At 39.8% G+C, this 18,770-nt stretch overlaps 1 protein-coding gene across 1 annotated transcript in view; it reads left to right on the forward strand.

Annotated features, from left to right (window-relative positions):
• Window positions 1-665: 665 nt before the first annotated feature.
• The window catches only part of ZBTB10 (zinc finger and BTB domain containing 10), a 32,220-nt gene continuing 14,115 nt past the window's right edge, over window positions 666-18,770 (forward strand). Inside the window, exons 1-2 of the mRNA XM_040261999.1 lie at window positions 666-1,656; window positions 11,252-12,140. Of these exons, the coding sequence (XP_040117933.1) occupies window positions 691-1,656; window positions 11,252-12,140 (1,855 nt within the window). The 5' untranslated portion in view covers window positions 666-690. The remainder of the gene's footprint in view (window positions 1,657-11,251; window positions 12,141-18,770) is intronic.

Below are 18,770 nucleotides of genomic sequence, written 5' to 3' on the forward strand. Positions count from 1 at the left end.
CACCCCACCCCAGCCCAGCCCCAAGCCCAGCCCCCTCCCCCCGCCCGGCCCCCACCCTTTCCCCCTCCAGCGGTTACTGCTACCCCGGTGCATTGTGGGCGCACGGTCCGTTGTTCATTTGCCATTCGACCTCCGCCAGGGCCTGGTCGGACGGAAACGCTCCGCCGGCTTTATTGTCGGTTCGTTATGTGGTGGAGCCCGGCAGTTTAACGTGCCTCTAGCCCTCAGCGCTTCGGAAGCCGGCAGCCGCGTCGGGACTCCTCGGCGCGCCGGAGAAAGGATATCTTGTTTGGAGGGTCGGTGTGTGCGCGCGGCTTTAAAGAGGGGGCAGCGGAGGGTCTCCCCGCACTCCGCCTCTCCACTTCGAAGGCCCCACGCGCGCCGGCTCGCTGCTCACCTCTCCGCCGCCCGCCCCCCCCTTCTCCGCGCGGGACGCTGCCCGGAGCGCCGCGGGGCGGGGGTGGAGGACGAGGAGGCGGCGGCCCGGCGGGCGGCGGCGGCGGCGGACGCGTGAGGCAGCCCCGGGGAGCGAGCGCGAGCCGGGCGGGAGGGCGAGGCCGAGCCCCGCGAGACCGGAACGCCCGCGGTGGGGGCGGGAGCGAAGCGGAGGGGGAGCGGCGGGGAGCGCGCGGGACGCGGCCCGAGGCCGGGCGCGAGCCGGGGCACCGGGCGGCGGCGGCGGCGCGCGCCATGTCGTTCAGTGAAATGAACCGCAGGACGCTGGCGTTCCGAGGAGGCGGGTTGGTCACCGCCAGCGGCGGCGGCGGCTCCGCGAACAATAACGTTGGCGGGGAGGCCTCGGCTTGGCCCCAGCAGCCCCAGCCAAGACAGCCCCCGCCGCCAGCGCCGCAGCCGCTCAATGGGCGGGGGGCCGACGAGGAAGTGGAATTGGAGGGCCTGGAGCCCCAAGACCTGGAGGCCTCCGCCGGGGCTGCCGCCGCCGCCGAGGAAACCAAGGAGTTGCTGCTCCCCCAAGACGCGGGCGGCCCCACCTCGCTGGGCGGCGGTGGCGCCGGGGGGCCCCTGCTAGCGGAAAGGAACCGTCGGACTCTGGCCTTTCGAGGCGGCGGCGGCGGGGGGCTCGGCAACAATGGCAGTAGCCGCGGCCGCACCGAGACCTCGGCGTGGCCCCTGAGGCATTTCAATGGGCGAGGGCCGGCGGCCGTGGAGCTGGAGCTGGACGCGCTGGAGGGGAAGGAGTTGATGCCGGACGGCGCGTCCCTGAGCGACAGCACCGAGGACGAAGAGGAGGGGGCGAGCCTGGGCGACGGCAGCGGGGCGGAAGGAGGCAGCTGCAGCAGCAGCAGGCGGTCGGGCGGCGATGGCGGGGACGAAGCGGAGGGCAGCGGTGTGGGAGCTGGAGAAGGAGAGACTGTCCAGCACTTCCCGCTCGCGCGGCCCAAGTCCCTAATGCAGAAGCTCCATTGCTCCTTCCAGACCTCCTGGCTCAAAGATTTTCCCTGGCTGCGCTATTCCAAGGATACTGGCCTTATGTCTTGCGGCTGGTGCCAAAAGCCCCCCGAGGACGGAGGAAGCGGGGATCTGCCCCCAGTGGGGCACGACGAGCTTTCGCGAGGGACCCGCAACTACAAGAAAACCCTCCTTCTGAGGCACCACGTCTCTACCGAGCACAAACTCCACGAAGCCAACGCCCAGGTACGATATATGTTGCTCCTGCTTTTTTCAGATCTTTGAGGGAAAGGTTTATCAGCTAAAACTCACTCTACTGGGTGAAGACATCTTTCCTGTTAGGAGAGAGGTGTAGGGAACTTAGGCGTGGGGGGTTCGAAAGCCTGGGAATAAGTTTTCAAAAGTTAACCGGGGGAGTTGGGGGGAGGAGGAGAATGACAATTTTCTAATCGTAGCACTGAATTTGATTTAATTTTTTTCATGACTCAGATTTCTTTGCCCGTCAGATTGAATCAGAAGGAAAGTTTAATAAGCGAGGTTGAAGGTTTTAACCCTGTAAGGTTGACTTTGTGGTTAGAATGTTATTAGCTGTGATTTTAGAAAAGCTGCTTTAATGTTGGTAGTCTTTTAGCGTGCTGATGGAAGTCAAATGTGGTAACTCTTTGAAGAATGAATTAAACTCTTTCCTTAACCTTTGACGCTACCCCTTTTAGGAGAACATCCAACCGAGAAAATTCTTTTTATCGTGTCAGGATAATGTGAAATATGAGAGTAGTATGTAAATGTAGAGGAAGCTATTTGTATAAGACTTCGTGAATGATTATACTAAATTCATCTCCTTAAACTTTTTGTTGAACTTCTCTTTCCAAAGGTATGCTTTTGGTAAATTGTGGCAGTTTTTACTTGCTTCCTTCTCTCCAGATTTCTATGCTGAGATTTTCTGTAATCCCCTTTTTCAAAAAGTTTTCATTTAAATGTAGTTTACTTTAAACTTGGGATATTTGAAATGTTGACTGTAAAGTTACTTCTACCAACTAGTTGATTCGAACTGGTAGAGAATGTATTTACCAAAATCATAAGTTCTTAGTTATTAAACAGGTAAACGGTACTTCTTAAATCTTGTCTTAGTATTTCTGGACTAAAGATAATAGTCTTATCATTTTGATAATCTCTTTCCAAGCCAAGCAAATGTTAATCAGTCCTCCTAAGACAACCTGTGGTTGTGGATGGAATTCATTCTTTTGTATCGGTAGCCAGGCATTGATTTCAGAAAGTCACCTTTCAGATACTAGTCCCTTTGTGTATTGTAGTGATCTTGCTGTTTAGTAGAACACTTTTAGTGGAGTTAATTAGGCACTGTCTAATAACCCTGTAGCCCAGAAATTTCTCAGAAGTTGAGACTTTAACATTAAGGCATAGGGTTGTTTTTCTCAGGAGGGCAATGGCAACAGTTTTTTTTTCACAACTTTTAGTTGCCTAAGCCTTACAAGGAAGGTCATTTAAAGATGTAAGGCCCGGAAAAGTTAAGTAAATTGTCCCAAGTCTTACAGTTCTTGGTTATAAATGAGACTAGCCTTTATAAAGAATGTTGCAATGGAGGAAGGAAAAGAAGGTTTTGGAATAAAATCTAGGTTCACATCTCAGCTTTCTGCAGTTACTAGCTTTGTGATCAAACACAGATGTCCCTTATTTTGGCAAGTAATTATTCTGTTCCCATTTTACAGAAGAGGAGTCTAGAGGCTTCAACGCTTTATATATTCCTGAAGTTAAGTAGTATAATGAAGTGGAGGGCTTGTGAAAATGAAAGTATGCTTTTCTAAGTGATGAGTTGGTTATTTAGAAAAATCTGCAAGGACAATCAAACTGAATTTTCTTAATTCAGTGGATCAGTTACTCTTCTTCAGTGTAGTCTGTGTAGGCAGATCTGAATGGGAGTGCAAATTATTACAATTAGCTGCTTAGTGAACCTGAAATCAGAGGAACGGGGAATTAGTTGGATAACCTTCTGATAGACTTAGCATGGTGTATTCCTCTCCCCTCGGCATATATCTGGATTAGGGAATTCATCCCTAGGTAAAACCTTTTCTAAACTTAATCCCTGAATTATCCCTCCCTTACCCTTTGCTCCCTTGAAACTCCCTTTTTACAATATAATCTGCAGACCAACTTCTTTCTCTTAGGACATTATATCATTAGACTAAGAATAATACAATTTAGTCAGTCATTCTGTTTGTCTAAGGCTGTTTATTGGTTCCCTTGATTGGATTTTGGATGTTTCCACTCTGAACTGATCCTAATCATTTGTTTATTTCTAAGCTTAGTTTGGGGTATTACCTTGTAATCGACCCCAGGTACCACCTATAGGATCTTTTTGTCTTGTGAATACATGAGAGACAGGTTCAAGAACTTAGTTATTTCTTCCTATGCGCAGTTAATTATTTTTTTTCATTGCCCTGCAGCTTTTGATTACCTGCAGGAGGCAGTATAACACAGTCTGTAAGAGCATTCTTGCGCTTAAAAGTAGGGGAACCTGAGTCCTAATCCTCTTTCTTGACAGGCAAATAAGTTAACTTCCAGTTTCTTCATGTATGCAAAGTGTATATGCCAGCACCTAGTCACTTAGTAAATGATAACCATTGTTTATTATCACCATTACTTATTTTCTTTGGAAATAACTATAATTCTGTAGGGTGGGGGGAACTGGCATTTCATGTCTCCATGTTACCAGTTTTCTCAGTTTGCAAGCCACTTGCATGGAATCACTCTTGATTCTAGAGAACAAACCAGTTTTTTTCATGCTTTTAGAGACTTTGGCCATTCAGGTTCTTTGAACATTCTCATTGCACATGCCGTTTTTCTCATCTTCATGAAGAATATCTTGCATGAGCTTTCTCCTTCCTTAAAATTACTGAAATAGTTTTGTAGTTCCTCAGGCAAGAATTAAGTTTGAAGTTGGGACCCAGTTCACTCCCTTTATCCCCTCTCCCCACTTTTTTTCTTTAATTTTAATGAGTCTGTTTTTTGTGAGGAGTTTAGCCAAATCTTAGTATGTGAATAAGGGTTACTTTACTTTTTATTATGATTTCTGTAAAGGGAAAAATCATGATGGTGGCCAAGAGACTCTGGCATATTCTTTTTTTTTTTTTTGCAGGGGCGGGGCCGTGGGGGGCTGCCTTGCTACTTGTGGGCGGGATCCCTGACTAGGAATGGAACCTGTGTCCCCAGCAGTGGAAGTAACCACTGGACTGCCAGGGAATTCCCAGGGGCCCATTCCTAAAACCTTTGATATTCTGTTATTTTGATGTTGATTGTTAACGATTGCTCATGCAAGAAGTCTGCAGATGCTCTCAGAATCTGTTCTGCAGTGTTCTATTTCTGAAAGATCCTTGTATTTTTTAAGGATGTAAGGGACAACATATAATTTCTATTTTGAGTAACAACTGACTGTATCTATCTTGAGAGTCTGGTTCAGTGATTAGCTTATATAAGATTTGACCATTTGGCCCAGAGGACTTTAAAATTGCTTTAATAACACTGATTACCACTGTATCTTGGTTCAGATCAGTTTCTACCCAGTTGGGAAATTTTCATCGCCTAAGTCACACATTCTGTCAACTCTTTCCAGTTTAGTAAGCCTAAAACATGTGTTCAAGTGTGTTACTGTTATAAACTTAAGTTAACCTTTCCAGAAAGTAAATACTTAATTTAGATCAGTGATCTGATTAAAATTACTAATTGGAATATGTTGGTGAGCAGCAAAAGCAAAGGTGAGACAGAGGTACCAGCCTTCTTTGCATTTGGCAAAAATTAAATTGTTTTTTTTAAGGATTTTGGAAGAAAGACTGAAAGCCTTTCGCTGGGAAAGATTAATAGATATTACAGACAACCACAGAGCCTACGATCCATTAAATAACCGATTTGTGTAATGTTTATATAGGTTCTAGCAGTCATTTGTTGTATTTTTAAAAGTGGATTCCTTTTCCCTTGTGTTTTTGATTATACTTTATAATGTGTCTAGGGACTTCTTTCTCCCTCTTAAAATATACCTATTAGGTAGATTCCAAGGCACTGAAGATAAACCTATGTAAATAAGACATTTTTCTGACCTCAAGAAATTTGTACTCTAGTAAGGAGAGAGAGACATTGCAGTAAAATGATAGCTACCATGTTAAAAATATATTCAAGTTACAGTTAAGATACTAAAGGAAGTCGTCATCCTATTTGTGAAGGTTGGGAGAAGCTTGTAGATTTGGATCCTAACTTGTGTTAAATGAGTAAGTGTTGAAGAGGGGAGGGCATTCTAGGCATTGCAGTTGGTAACAGCTTGAGCATAATGGAAATTGATGCCTTGATGTGTCTGAGAAGTAGATGATTTAATTCAGCAGGATGAGAAATCAAGTTTGAGTGGGTAGACTGCAGGTTATGGATGATCCTTTCATGTTGAAATGATTGTATTTTTTCTGTTGGGCACACCATTTAGCAGTTTAAGCAGGGGAGAACCACGATGAAATATGTGTAAGTTGATGTGTAGAAGCACCTGTGTTGGTGTGTATATGGTTTTTGAGGAGACCTGGTAATAGAGCATATTTTTGGCACATAAAATTGGCTGGAAGTTGTAATCACCTGAAGACATCTACCCCAGACCTATAGATTTACAATTTCTGGGGATAGTATTAATACTTAAATTGCAAGAGAAAATGTCATCACTCAAGGAGATCAGAGAAGAGATACTGATTTCAAAGGAGATATTCCTTTCTTTATCTACTGACATACATAATTTGTCAGTACTACTAGTATGCATTTATTTGGCATCATGCTTACTGTGGCCTTGTTTGTCCTCATACTAGAAATGGAGTTTGAGTTTAGAATTTGGGTTTGTAAATGGACATTGATATTTTTATTCTTTCAGTATACCATTCCAGTGGGTTGCTGCAACAAAAAATTTTTATGCTTTTAATGCTTTCATTTTATACTTTGAATATCTTTTTTCCTACTAATCCATTTATCAAAAGGAGACTGGACTTCTGGGTAGGGACTTAAGTACTTGTTGTTGTTGTTTTTTTTTAATCCAGTAGCAGTTTCTAATCATTTGTGGATTGACTACAGATAGCTAACTGCAGCTGAATTTCTCTCTCCCCCTGTCCCTCTCAGAAGAGTGGGGAGACTGGGTAGTGTGATCTTGGGTTCTCTACAGTAGCTGGTGTTATCCAGTTCTCCCAGCTGGAATGCTGTGAACACCCTATGATCTCCCTCCACACCTCTGCCTTGAAATCTGATTAATCACTCCAGTTGGGGTTTCACTTTAGGAATTTCCCGGGCTCTGCCGCACTTCCCCTTCCCCATCACTGTTACCTGTCTTAGCAGTTACAGTCCGTCCTTGTAGGTGTGCTGCACACCTGGCAGCGGCTTGCGCTGGTCACAGTATTTCCGGTGTCACCCCCGGTAATTGCCCTCCACTTAGCTGCCACAGTCGCCTCTTGATCAGTGAATCCAGTCAGATCATTCTACAGCTCTGTAGGCACCTATACCAGTGGTCCTTAACCTTGTGCAGGATTCAGATCTCTCTAATCTGGTGCCGGTTATAGACACTTAGCTCCAAAAACATTAAGAGCATATTTGCATTTCTTGGGCTTTTTTGGATCACCTTGAAGTTCTTCATAAATCTAGAATTGTGAGGATGTATACATCCTTGGTTCTCTTTCTCATGCTGTCTCATTTGCTTAGACTCTTTGTCCTCTCCTTCCACTCTTGCATCCTTCAAGGCTCTGCTCAGATATTTGTTTCAAAAAAAGATCTCACCCAAACCCCCCAAAAAACTGGATTAGGTGTACCACCTGTCTGCTCTCTTAAAGCTCTTCAATATCTTAAGAATCTTGCTCAGTATTAAACTTCAGGCAGGGAACTAAATCATTTTGGGTTCCCAGTGTAGAACCTGTCTGATACAGGCGTTCACTTAATGCTTATTAAATAAGTGAGTAAATTCAAGCTTTTAGCAGCTTTTTCTCTGATTAAAATATTTACTTTTGGAAAAAAAAATATATTTACTTTTGGCCTCTCTGGAAATTGAAGATAACCAAATGTATGCTTCTATATTTTCTTAATTTTGGAAGAGTTAATTAAGGTCTCTAAAAATAATTTTACTTATGGGCATCTCCACAGATAAAAATAACAGGAGACTTTTCATATTTATAGAATCTTTGGGGTAGCACTTTTTTTTAAATCTGAATGTCTGTTTCCTTAGTCTCCTTGTTTATCTAGTTTAAACTAATGCTTGGCTAAGTTGTGTTTTCCTTTTTGGGAAAGGGAATAGAAAATTTTCCAACTAGTCTTTTAAATCAGTTCTGGAAATCCTTAAACCTTTTTATCAGTGTATTTTTATCAGTGGTATCCCATGTTTATCAATATACTAAGAATGGACATAGAATGTTAAAGAGGGAACTGGAGAGACAGAGATGACTTGAGTTCTTAGGGACCAACTGTTATTTTTGTCTTTAGTAACTAGGAACTTATTTGGTTTAGCAAGTAATATTGGCAGTTTATTTTAGTGCTTATCTTGCTTTATTTTACCCATATCCTCAAATAATACTCCCCTTGTAGAGTACATGTACTCTTGACTGGTAAACTCTTCATTGTGAAGAGTATATATAACATGTGCTACAGAAACATGGCATAGTGCTCTGATCAGTACTGAAGGAGAAATTGGTAGGGCTGTTTGTAGCATGTAACATTACTATTCTGTTACACTAGTAATGAAGAAAAATAGTTGTTGAATGGTGTGTTTGGCTGTTTAGCTTGTGTCAGAAGTGGAATGGACAAATATTTGGTGGATAGGCTTTTGTCTTTAAGTGATTTTTGAAAATTAGGACATTTGGTGTGATAATGGCAGAAAATTACAGAAATTGGGACTGGCCCAGAAATTTCAGAACACAGTGACCATGGCCTAAGATGACTGCTATGACATAGCCACCTCCTTCTTAAAGTGTTTTGAACTGCTTAATGCATAAACTTTAAGCACTTCTTGACTTGTAAAGGCTCATTCACTGCTTCCACAGACACTTTACCATGTACTGCCAAATTTTTTGTTCTTACTGTTACTACAATATCTGTTAGAACTTTGAACCAAATGAGCTTTGCTGGGCAGATATGGCACACACAGCAAAGCTTATTTTTAAGCCTGCATCATAGAGCAGTGTAGTTTGGAAATTTTCTGTAGTGAGTAGAGAGCATAAGCAAATTAATAAAAAGTTTTATTTAGATAGCCTCTTAAACAGTATTATGAGTCTATAGAAAATTATAGCAGTAACAACTTAAGACATTCATTTAGTTCTCTATATAGAGTCCTAAACAATTCCCATCCCTTTGCTAAGTAGTTGGAAACTTCACAGCATACTGATTTTATGTACAAGATATACAAGATAAAATATCTTTTTACCTCACTTCTTTCTTCCAGCCCCCAGAAGCAAAAATTTGGGACTCAATCATGAATTACTTGATTACTTTACTCCATCTGTGGCTGTTAGCAGTTTTTGCTTACGATTGGGTGTCTTAATAGAAGGAGAAAATAACTGATTTAGAATATGGGACATTTTGGTATGACAGAGCAAGAATGTGGGGGTGGGGTTAGAGTATAAGTGTAATTAATGAGGCCCTGGGAAGTGATAGGGATGCTGCCAAGGGTCAGTTGGAAGTGCAAAGGGAATTCTCTGCTTCCTTTGCTTCATTCTGTAGTGATCATATACTCCAGATTTGCAGGATTATCTGTAATGTTTCATTATTGCTGTGAAATACTGATGTGTCCTGTAATTCTGGCATTTTTATTCTGTTTCAGTTGACTTCTCATACCTGGAAACAACACGAAAATTCTTACATGGATCATGTGATCTGGTTTAGTTTCAGGATTATTATATGTGTGATCTGCTGTATACAGAATTCAGAATGGGACCTAATGTTTGTGTGATTAAGCTATACCTATGATGAGGTTGCTTCCCAGGTGAAGCTAGTGGTAAAGAATCTGCCTGCAGTGCAGGAGACCCAGGTTCAATCCTTGGGTCAGGAAGATCTCTCCTGGAGGAGGGCATGGCAACCTACTCCAGTATTCTTGCCTGGAGAATCCCATAGACAAGGGAGCCAGGTGGGCTACACAGTCCATAAGGTAGAAGAGAGTCAGTTGGACATGAAAAGAGTTGACACAGCTGAAGAAACTGAGCATAGAATAGCACACGTGATGGGGTTAAATGGAGATGTGGGGTTGCTTGGAATCTCAGCACCATTTACAGTATTCTATGAGAATTTTTTTGCAGTCCTAACAACTTTGTTTCCGTACACCCTTCCCTCTGCCCCCCATTCTCTATTTCTCTCCAAGCATATTAGTCCTCCCAGCATCCAACAATCCAGTATGTATCTTTTCTGGGTTTTTCCCAGACTCTGTCTACTCCTAGACTTGTATATATGTGTCTTATTATTTTACAGTAACAACTTGTATTTAATATTTTGTGCCAAAGCAAATAATGAATCTTTAGCACTTAATAAAGAATAGACAGCTGCCTAATTTAGGGAGCTTACCCACCTAGTGCCTGGAGAAGGAAATGGCAGCCCACTCCAGTATCCTTGCCTGGAGAATCCCATGGACAGAGGAGCTTGGCGGCCTACAGTCAATGGGGTTACAAGAGTCAGACACAACTTAGCGACACCACCACCTGCCTAGTGACTCTGTGAGTAGGGCCTGAAGTTCTTATTTAGAAACACTCTTGGAACTTACTGCTTTATTAGTTTAAGAAAGGACACACAGTTAATAACCAGTGTAGGCAGCATTCCAAAATCTAGATCACATTCCTTTATTCTTGCTGTCGATATCCTGTTATTTTACAGGAAACTACATTAACTTAATAGTGATGCTAAACTGAATTGTAATGAATAATTACAAGATTGATAACAGGGAAGATTATAAACATTAAGTATTTGGAGTTAAGGAATTTTACCTGATGGGTAGTATTTATGATCCTAAAGAGATGTCATTTTGAAAATTGATTTGGGATTTATATAACTGGGTATTCCTGTAGTTTGAAGCACATTTTTTAAAATTAGGGTCTTATGTTACTTTCTCTTTCAGTTCAGTCGCTCAGTCATGTCTGACTCTTTGCGACCCCATGGACTGCATAGTTAGATATGATTAACTTTGTTGACCTAAATTGTCTGACTCAGTATTTGCCAAGACTTTTAAAATTCACTTTTTTAATAATGTTAAGTAGAATGAGATGCTGAGCATATTTTAATCAGATTATTGTAAGTTAAACCAGAAAAACTACTGTTCTTAGCAGTTACAGAGATAAGGCAGATTAATTTGATTCTTATGAATGTTTCTTTACGTGAGAAAACAATCACTCTTTATTTTCATTTCATTTCTTTTTTTTTTTTGGCCATGTTACTTGTTGGATCTCAGTTCCCCAACCAGGGATTGAACTCGGGCAACGGTGGTGGAGTCCTAACCACCGGACCACCAGGGAATTCCCTGTTTTAATTTTAAATAATTCTCAATCCATGTCTTCAGCTGTATTTGGAAAGATAGCATGATATGCGATACACAGTATTCTTTAAATAAAATTCTAATCCTCAGGATGTTTCTTTTTTTTTTTTTTAATGATAGCAGTGGATTGCAGCAAGCTGTTTACACCCTTTCTCTTAATATTTAGATTATGAACACCTCAGTCTCAAAATATGTAATGATTGCTAACAGATTAGTGTAGATAGTGGTTTTAAAAAGTTACATTAATAATGATGTCTTTGGTATGGAGGCTGTAAAAAGTAAATAAAATTTAATGTTAATGTTTTCCATCTATTGCAGGAGTCAGAAATACCATCAGAGGAGGGGTACTGTGACTTTAATAGTAGGCCAAATGAGAACTCTTATTGCTATCAACTTCTTCGACAACTAAATGAACAGAGGAAGAAAGGTATTCTTTGTGATGTCAGCATTGTGGTGAGCGGAAAAATCTTTAAAGCTCATAAGAACATCCTGGTTGCAGGCAGCCGTTTCTTTAAGACTTTATATTGCTTTTCAAACAAAGAAAGCCCTAACCAAAACAATACTACCCATTTAGATATTGCTGCAGTTCAAGGTTTTTCAGTCATCTTGGACTTCTTGTATTCTGGTAACCTGGTGCTCACAAGCCAAAATGCCATTGAAGTAATGACAGTGGCCAGCTATCTTCAAATGAGTGAAGTTGTTCAAACTTGCCGAAATTTCATTAAAGATGCCTTAAATATAAGCATTAAATCAGAAGCTCCAGAGTCTGTAGTTGTGGACTATAATAATAGAAAACCAGTTAACAGAGATGGCCTGTCTTCATCACGGGATCAAAAAATTGCCAGTTTTTGGGCAACACGAAATCTTACCAATTTGGCAAGTAACGTAAAAATTGAAAATGATGGTTGTAATGTCGACGAGGGCCAAATAGAAAACTACCAAATGAATGACAGTAGTTGGGTCCAGGATGGTTCACCTGAATTGACAGAAAATGAGTCTCAAGGTCAAACAAAAGTGTTTATTTGGAATAATATGGGCTCCCAGGGGATTCAAGAGACTGGCAAAACAAGGAGAAAAACCCAAGCTACAAAGAGATTTGTTTATAATATACCACCTAATAATGAAACAAATTTAGAAGATTGCTCGGTGATGCAGCCACCTGTTGCCTATCCAGAGGAAGATTTGTCATTCATCAAGGAAGAACCAGGTAAATACTGTATTGAATATATACAGAGGTGTCTCAGTTTTTATTCTCATTCTGGTTGGATATAATCTTGTGTGTGTTGTTAAAGTAATATACATAAGAAATAGTAAATTTGAGTCTTTGTAGTACGTGAAAAATGACTTGAACAATCACATCTTATATAATCTTGTATCAGATGTAAGATTTGGTATATCTTAGTTTTTTCTCTACACATGTATATATAGGTTTCTCAAAGGTTGTGTTAAATAATCAGGAATTTGCCCACATTTTATGGCATGTGGACTCTATGTATAGTTCTTTGATTTTCCTGGTCTGTAGCCTCTGCTTACTTTTTGTACTCAGTGCTGGAAAAGATAAAATCTTTGGTTGTAATATGTGATTTGTTTGTCATTTCAGAACGTTTTTGAGATTTAGTTAGCATTCTTTACTCTCAATTTTTTGTAGTTAAATATTTGTTTTATAGAATTTTGCAAAAGTTAATGGGATTCTACTTTGTTTGGAACCACTCACTGTTCTGTTCTCCCCATAAATCTTACAGAAACTGGAATATTTTAAGTTTGTCCCACTGTTTCCTCATTTTCATTCTCATTTGCATTAGTTAAGAGAAGCCTCTGAGACCTTTCTCTTTACTATAAGAACCTTTGCATATCACATCTTATAGTGTGGGGTTTGTTTCTTTTTTGAGAAATGAAGTGAGGCAGACCATCGTTGAAGAGTGAAAGTAGATTTGAAACTTTAACTTAATTGTCTATGTGTAACTTACTTTTATTTGAAGTAGTCCAGTGGGTTTGAGGTTTTCCTTTGTGGAGCCCAGATTTGACCATGTCCACCACTGTCATATATCATTTAGTGCTTGTGTTGCCTCAGAGATCTCTTAACTGTTCTGTGTCTGATTTATGTGATGGTGATCACCTGGGGATGGAGTGCTTTCCGTTTAAAAGAATCATTGTTTTTAGTTCCCAAAGGGCAAAATGCCATAATCCTGTGAAATGGTTTCCCTGGCTGTTTAGGTTTGGGTTTAGTTTTCATTGGTAGAAATCATGTGGAAATCAGTATACGTGTATAATGAATGAATACTGTTTGCTGAGCTTTCCCCTCCAACTTGTCGAGTCTTTAGCAATAAAATCCCAGAGGTGGTTTCTTAAAAGTATTAATGATAGACTTAGCAGCACTTTGTTTTGGCTTAATTTTTAATGTAGAAGATCTCGAATCAGTTCTCAGAGTTAGTACTGCATTTTTTTTTCCTACTGCATGAATTACTCAGTTAACAGTATGGTGGGAGGCCTGTAGTGTATTTTTAAAATATATACATAGGTACATGGAATATAAGGAGTAAGATTTTTTTGCATAGTAGTTGACTGACAACTAACCAAGCTAACCTCATTCTTAAAACTAATGCCACACATAATTGGAGTGATTCAAAGAGAAGAAAAACAGTGTTAATTAGAACCACAGTGCATATTTTCAAAAATAACATTACTGGTGATTATCATCTTACAACCTCAGCTAGGAGTTGCTTGCTATCAGTGTACTAGGTCTATCATAATTTTTGATAGTCTAATATGCTTTTGATAGCTTATAAAAGATAATTCTATTATGTCATTGATTCCACCTTAATATCTGATGAACCTTGCTTAACTGAAATTTGATTATATCAGTGCTACATTCCCACTGTTAAAACTTTTAACAACTTTTTGGTGTCTCTGAATCCACCTTCATTCAGTGGCAGAAAATCCTATAAGAGCTAGAACATATGATACAGAGCTAGAAAATTTTTACTGTAAAGGGCCAAGCAGTAAATATTTTGGGGTTTGCTGGTTGTGAACTCAGTTACTTAACTGTCAGTGTAGCATGAAAGCAGTCATAGAAAGTATGTAAACAAATGAACAGAAGTGTGTTCAGGTAAAGCTTTATTGCCAACCCTTGGTGTGGAGCAGTGGGTCTTAATCATGGCTGCATGTTGGCATTGCTTGGGAACTTTAGCCATCATGATGCCTGACTGTCCCTGCCAGGGATTTTGGTTTATTGGTCTGGGATGTGGCCTGGTAGTTGAAATTTTTGTCAGTTCTACAGGTGATGGTGCTGTGAGTCACTGATAGAGGAAAGAGCCCAAATTGAATCAGGTTTTGTAAATGAGTTCTGCTTACTATGTTACCATAACCAAATTAAGCTAAATACTTGCCCTCAGTTTCCTCCTTCTTAGACTATGTCACTTTTATAGGGTTATTTTGAAAAATGACAAAACATAAAAATATAGCTGTGGTGGTCATCTTAGTCCCCCTTAAAGATTAAGATTTTTTAAAAATCAGTTTTCCAGTGCAGTGTACTTTGTACCAGATTCTTGATAGGTGGTCTAATAGCCTCAGCTTGACCTTTTGTTTTAATGTAGGAAGAGTATGATTATAAGGAAGTTACTTTATATTGAGCTAGAATTTGCTTGCTTCTCTTTAACTAATTCTGCCATTTTTAGTAGTATAATCTGAGCCTAACCTCTAATCTCTTAAATCAACCTGATAACCCTTCAGGTATTAACATTTAAAAATTTCCCCTGAAGTCCCCTTCTTTTAGGCTAAGTGCTGTACCTCCTGCCTTGTGAATTCCAAACCCTTTTTACATCTTTCTTAACAGTCACAGGCAGTTTGTTTCACCCTGATGAAATGTTGGTGCACAGAATTGACTAGAACTCTCCAGGCAAATTCTGAGCAATAAAGGAAGAACATAGTGGGTCTGTATTTACCAAGGTCTTTCAGTTACTAAAAGTAGAGGCAGGTTCCATCTTTAGGACTGCCCAACATTAAAACCTTGGCAATTTATAAACTAGTGACCCAGTCTTTTAAAAAATTGAGGCTCATTTAAAACTTTTTTTTTTTTTTGAAGAATTTAAAATTCTTTACCCAGTCATTGGAAAAGTCATGGTGAATTATGCATTTAGTCCACAAGCAGTGCTTGACATGTTTGGATTTGTGGGTCTCTTGTAGGAACAGTGATTTCCCAGATTCTTAAGCCTACTGTTTGTAGGCTATAAATAATGTTGTCTTCTTGCCATATACTGTTGAAAGTGGTATTTGGGTGCTTCATAAAGAAATGTAAGATACTGAGATAAGGTTTATCAGAGATTATATTCCTAATGGTATTTCTTTAAAAATCTTAGGCTAGTATACCTATTATCTGACTCTGCTGGGATTCCCTTCAAATCATTTTTGATTTGTACATGTAAATCTAAGATTAAAAATTAAATTCTATAGGGGCAAAAGTAACCAGTGCCTTAATTGTCTTACACAGTGTTTTCATTTATACTGTTAGAACAAGTCAGGTGTTAATCCCATTTTTTATCTACTCTGGACTCATGGAACATGGGCTTTCTGACTCTGTATTTTTGTATTGTTTGTGCCAGTCACACTAGAACGTTGTAGCCATTGTAAATAACTGTACTCTTCATGTAATACATTTGTGTATATATGCATTCAGTAAGATTTTGAAATTTCTGACAAGAAACAAATACAAATAAAATTTTTAGTGATAAAACAGTGTGCTAGTCAAGAGTATATGGTTAGCCTAATTAAGCTTTGTATTGGCTCTAAGATAATAAGCAGCAATGGCACCCCACTCCAGTATTCTTGCCTGGAAAATCCCATGGACAGAGGAGCCTTGTAGGCTGCAGTCCATGGGGTCGCTAAGAGTCAGGCACAACTGGGCGACTTCCCTTTCACTTTTAACTTTTCAGGCATTGGAGAAGGAAATGGGAACCCACTCCAGTATTCTTGCCTGGAGAATCCCAGGTACAGAGGAGCCTAGTGGACTACTGTCTGTGGGGTCACACAGAGTTGGACACGACTGAAGCAGCAGCAGTCCTGGGTGTTAATATGGTTACCCTAATTAAGCTTTTTATTGGCTCTAAGATAATAAGCAGCCCTTCAGAATGAGGAAACAGAAGTTCTACAGGATGACAAACTTTCTGGTACTGAATTCTGAAACAGATTTCTCCAGTGGGGTTTTATATAATTGACATCAAGACAGTTTTCTGAAAAGCATTTTCTAGTAAACACAGCAGTAGGTTATATAATTGTCTTTAATAAAAGCTGGTAAAATTTCATATAGATGATTGAATTTTTCATAATGATGTACAAATACTCAGATGCACAATGGTTTTATTTGATCAAAGGATATAATTTAGAGTTTGTAAACTCTAAAAGCTCCTTTCTCTCATCTGTACTTTTTTGTTGTTGTTTTGTGGCATTTGTGAATTTTTATTCATCCTTACAAGCAGAGTTTAGGCTGTAACATCTTCAATTTGTGTAATTGTCTTTTGATTGAAAAGCATATAATTCAAGTGTATAGAAAACCATTTTGAGAGAAGAATGCTCAAACTATATGTCTTTAAGATACCCTAATGAGTCACATTTGAAGTAGTGAATTATTACTTCTACTGAAGTTGTCTACCAACCAGTACTTAGGCCCCTACATATTTTGGGTGACAGTTGATACAGGGGATCACTTCAGAGGTTCTAGAATCTTGAAATGCTTTATTTATTTATTTTACTAAATTTAGCTGAGTCGGATCTTAGTTGTGTGGGATCTGACTAGGCATGAGGACTCCAGAACAGGGTTAGTAGCCCTGTAGCTTTGGGATCTTAGTTCCCCAACCAGGGATCAACCTAGTGTCCCTTGCATTGCAAGACAGACATTTCACTGGACCACCAGGGAAGTTTCTTGAAATGCTTTCTTAAATGATTGGGCAGGGCGGAGTGGGGGTTGTTTGTTTGTTTTAATATAAAATATTTTTACAGCTTTGAATATTGGCCATCTGATTTGAGACTTTTCCACAGTTTGGCCATGTCATATAAAGTTACTGTATGAACTACTTAAATTGTGTAAAAACCATGGAACCTAGACTTAGTAAAGAAGATTTGGACTTTGGACTTGGTTCTGCCACTTAACTTGCCTTAAGTTTATCATACAGAATGTCTGATAATTAGAAGGAAAGAAAAATTTATAATATGAAATCTTGAAGGCTATAAAAATTAACCAAAGCTTTTAAAAAAGCATTTTGGCAACAAAACCTGATATTCAGTTGGCAGCAAAACCAATTTGTATTTTTTACTTCTTTCCTTAAATGTGAACATCTGTATGTTTTGTTGCAGAAATACGTTTTGATTACAGGATGCCACCCTGGACCCCTCTGGGGGTATCAACAGTTATTACATTACTAAAATCTGAAAATGTATGTATCCTACATCTTAACCCAAACGTTCCACATAGCAGGTTTATGGGCCTGGATTAGTTCTTAAGGGATTCCAGATGTACTGCCCTACCTTTCAGGCATCCTTTTGAGTATATTATGAAGAATGAGCTACAAGTGATTTAAAGTCACTTTTCTTTAGAAACTGTTACAGTTGCGTAGTCAATGGTAGTTTGAAGGGCTGATGCTCATTTTAAAAAATAAATGTCCACCATTAGCTGTAAGCCATACTAATATGTAACACTTCAATATTTAATCTTAAAAGGATGATAATAAGTAACTGTATGGTAGTAGGAATATTCTGCCATCTTTTTTTTTTCCTTCTCCTTTATTTTCCTCTGCCTAGTGTTCCTTTCCATCCCACTCTGCCATACTTGATCCAAGGGGTGGCTGCATTAATGATTCTTTTCAAGTTATAAGCATTAAGGAAACAGAATTTGTTTGGTCAGACTGAAACTGGATGTTGAAGAAGCCTTTTGTGGATCAGTTTTAATGCTTTCTACCTGCTGAGGGTGTTAAGTTTTCTAGACCCTGTTAATGTCAGCCCCTGAGAATTTTTTAAGACTGAATTTTTTATTTCTGATATAGCCTTAATATTCTGGGGTGACCAGAAGTGTCATATTATAACCAAATACTACTTGTCTGGGACCCCAAAATGACTTTCCACTTCATAAGAGGAAATTTGATAGTAAAATTTTTAAGTCCACATGAAACTGAGGTAACAGGTTAGATGATATTGCTATTATAAAATTGAGAACTTGTTCACAATAGGATGGCTGCGAGGTAGAAACGTATCAGTGCAATGTGGTAAATGTTAAAATCAGAAGTATGGCAGAGTTCAGTGGGGGAGGTTCCTGATTTCTCATTAAGAGTTTGAAGAAAGCTTCACAGAGTTGGATCTTCTTTTGTGTAGGAGTTTGCCAGGAGAGGGTGCAAAGTGGCAAGAATTGAAGGGAGTAAGTGAATAGAAAGGGGAGTGTAGTAGGGATAGTGAGGTGGGGTCAATAGGTTAGGGCCAGGTTGTAATTCTCTGACATGGTAATAAATTGTGAATTCTGTTTCACAGACTATGAGCAGTGAGAGGTTCTCAATTAGAGATGCAGTCTTGTTTATTTATTTACCTTTAACATAAAAGCGTTTGGAAGGTATTATTCATGGATTGGAGTGGAGAAAGTCCTGAAGAGACCTGTTAAGGCCCGGTCATGAAGGAAATAACAACCTTGCTTGAATAGAAGCAAAGAAGAAACAGTGGAGCCTAGTCTAGTCTGTCACTTGAATCATCACTGAGTTGGGGGGTAAAGGGAAACTACAATTTGTTGAGTCTCTCAGCCGCCATAGAACTGTCAAGGGTGCTTTATATAATACATTTGCAACTGAATTTACTCATTACTGAA

Source organism: Oryx dammah, unplaced genomic scaffold (assembly GCF_014754425.2).
Source record: "Oryx dammah isolate SB20612 unplaced genomic scaffold, SCBI_Odam_1.1 HiC_scaffold_19, whole genome shotgun sequence".
Lineage (NCBI taxonomy): Eukaryota > Metazoa > Chordata > Mammalia > Artiodactyla > Bovidae > Oryx > Oryx dammah.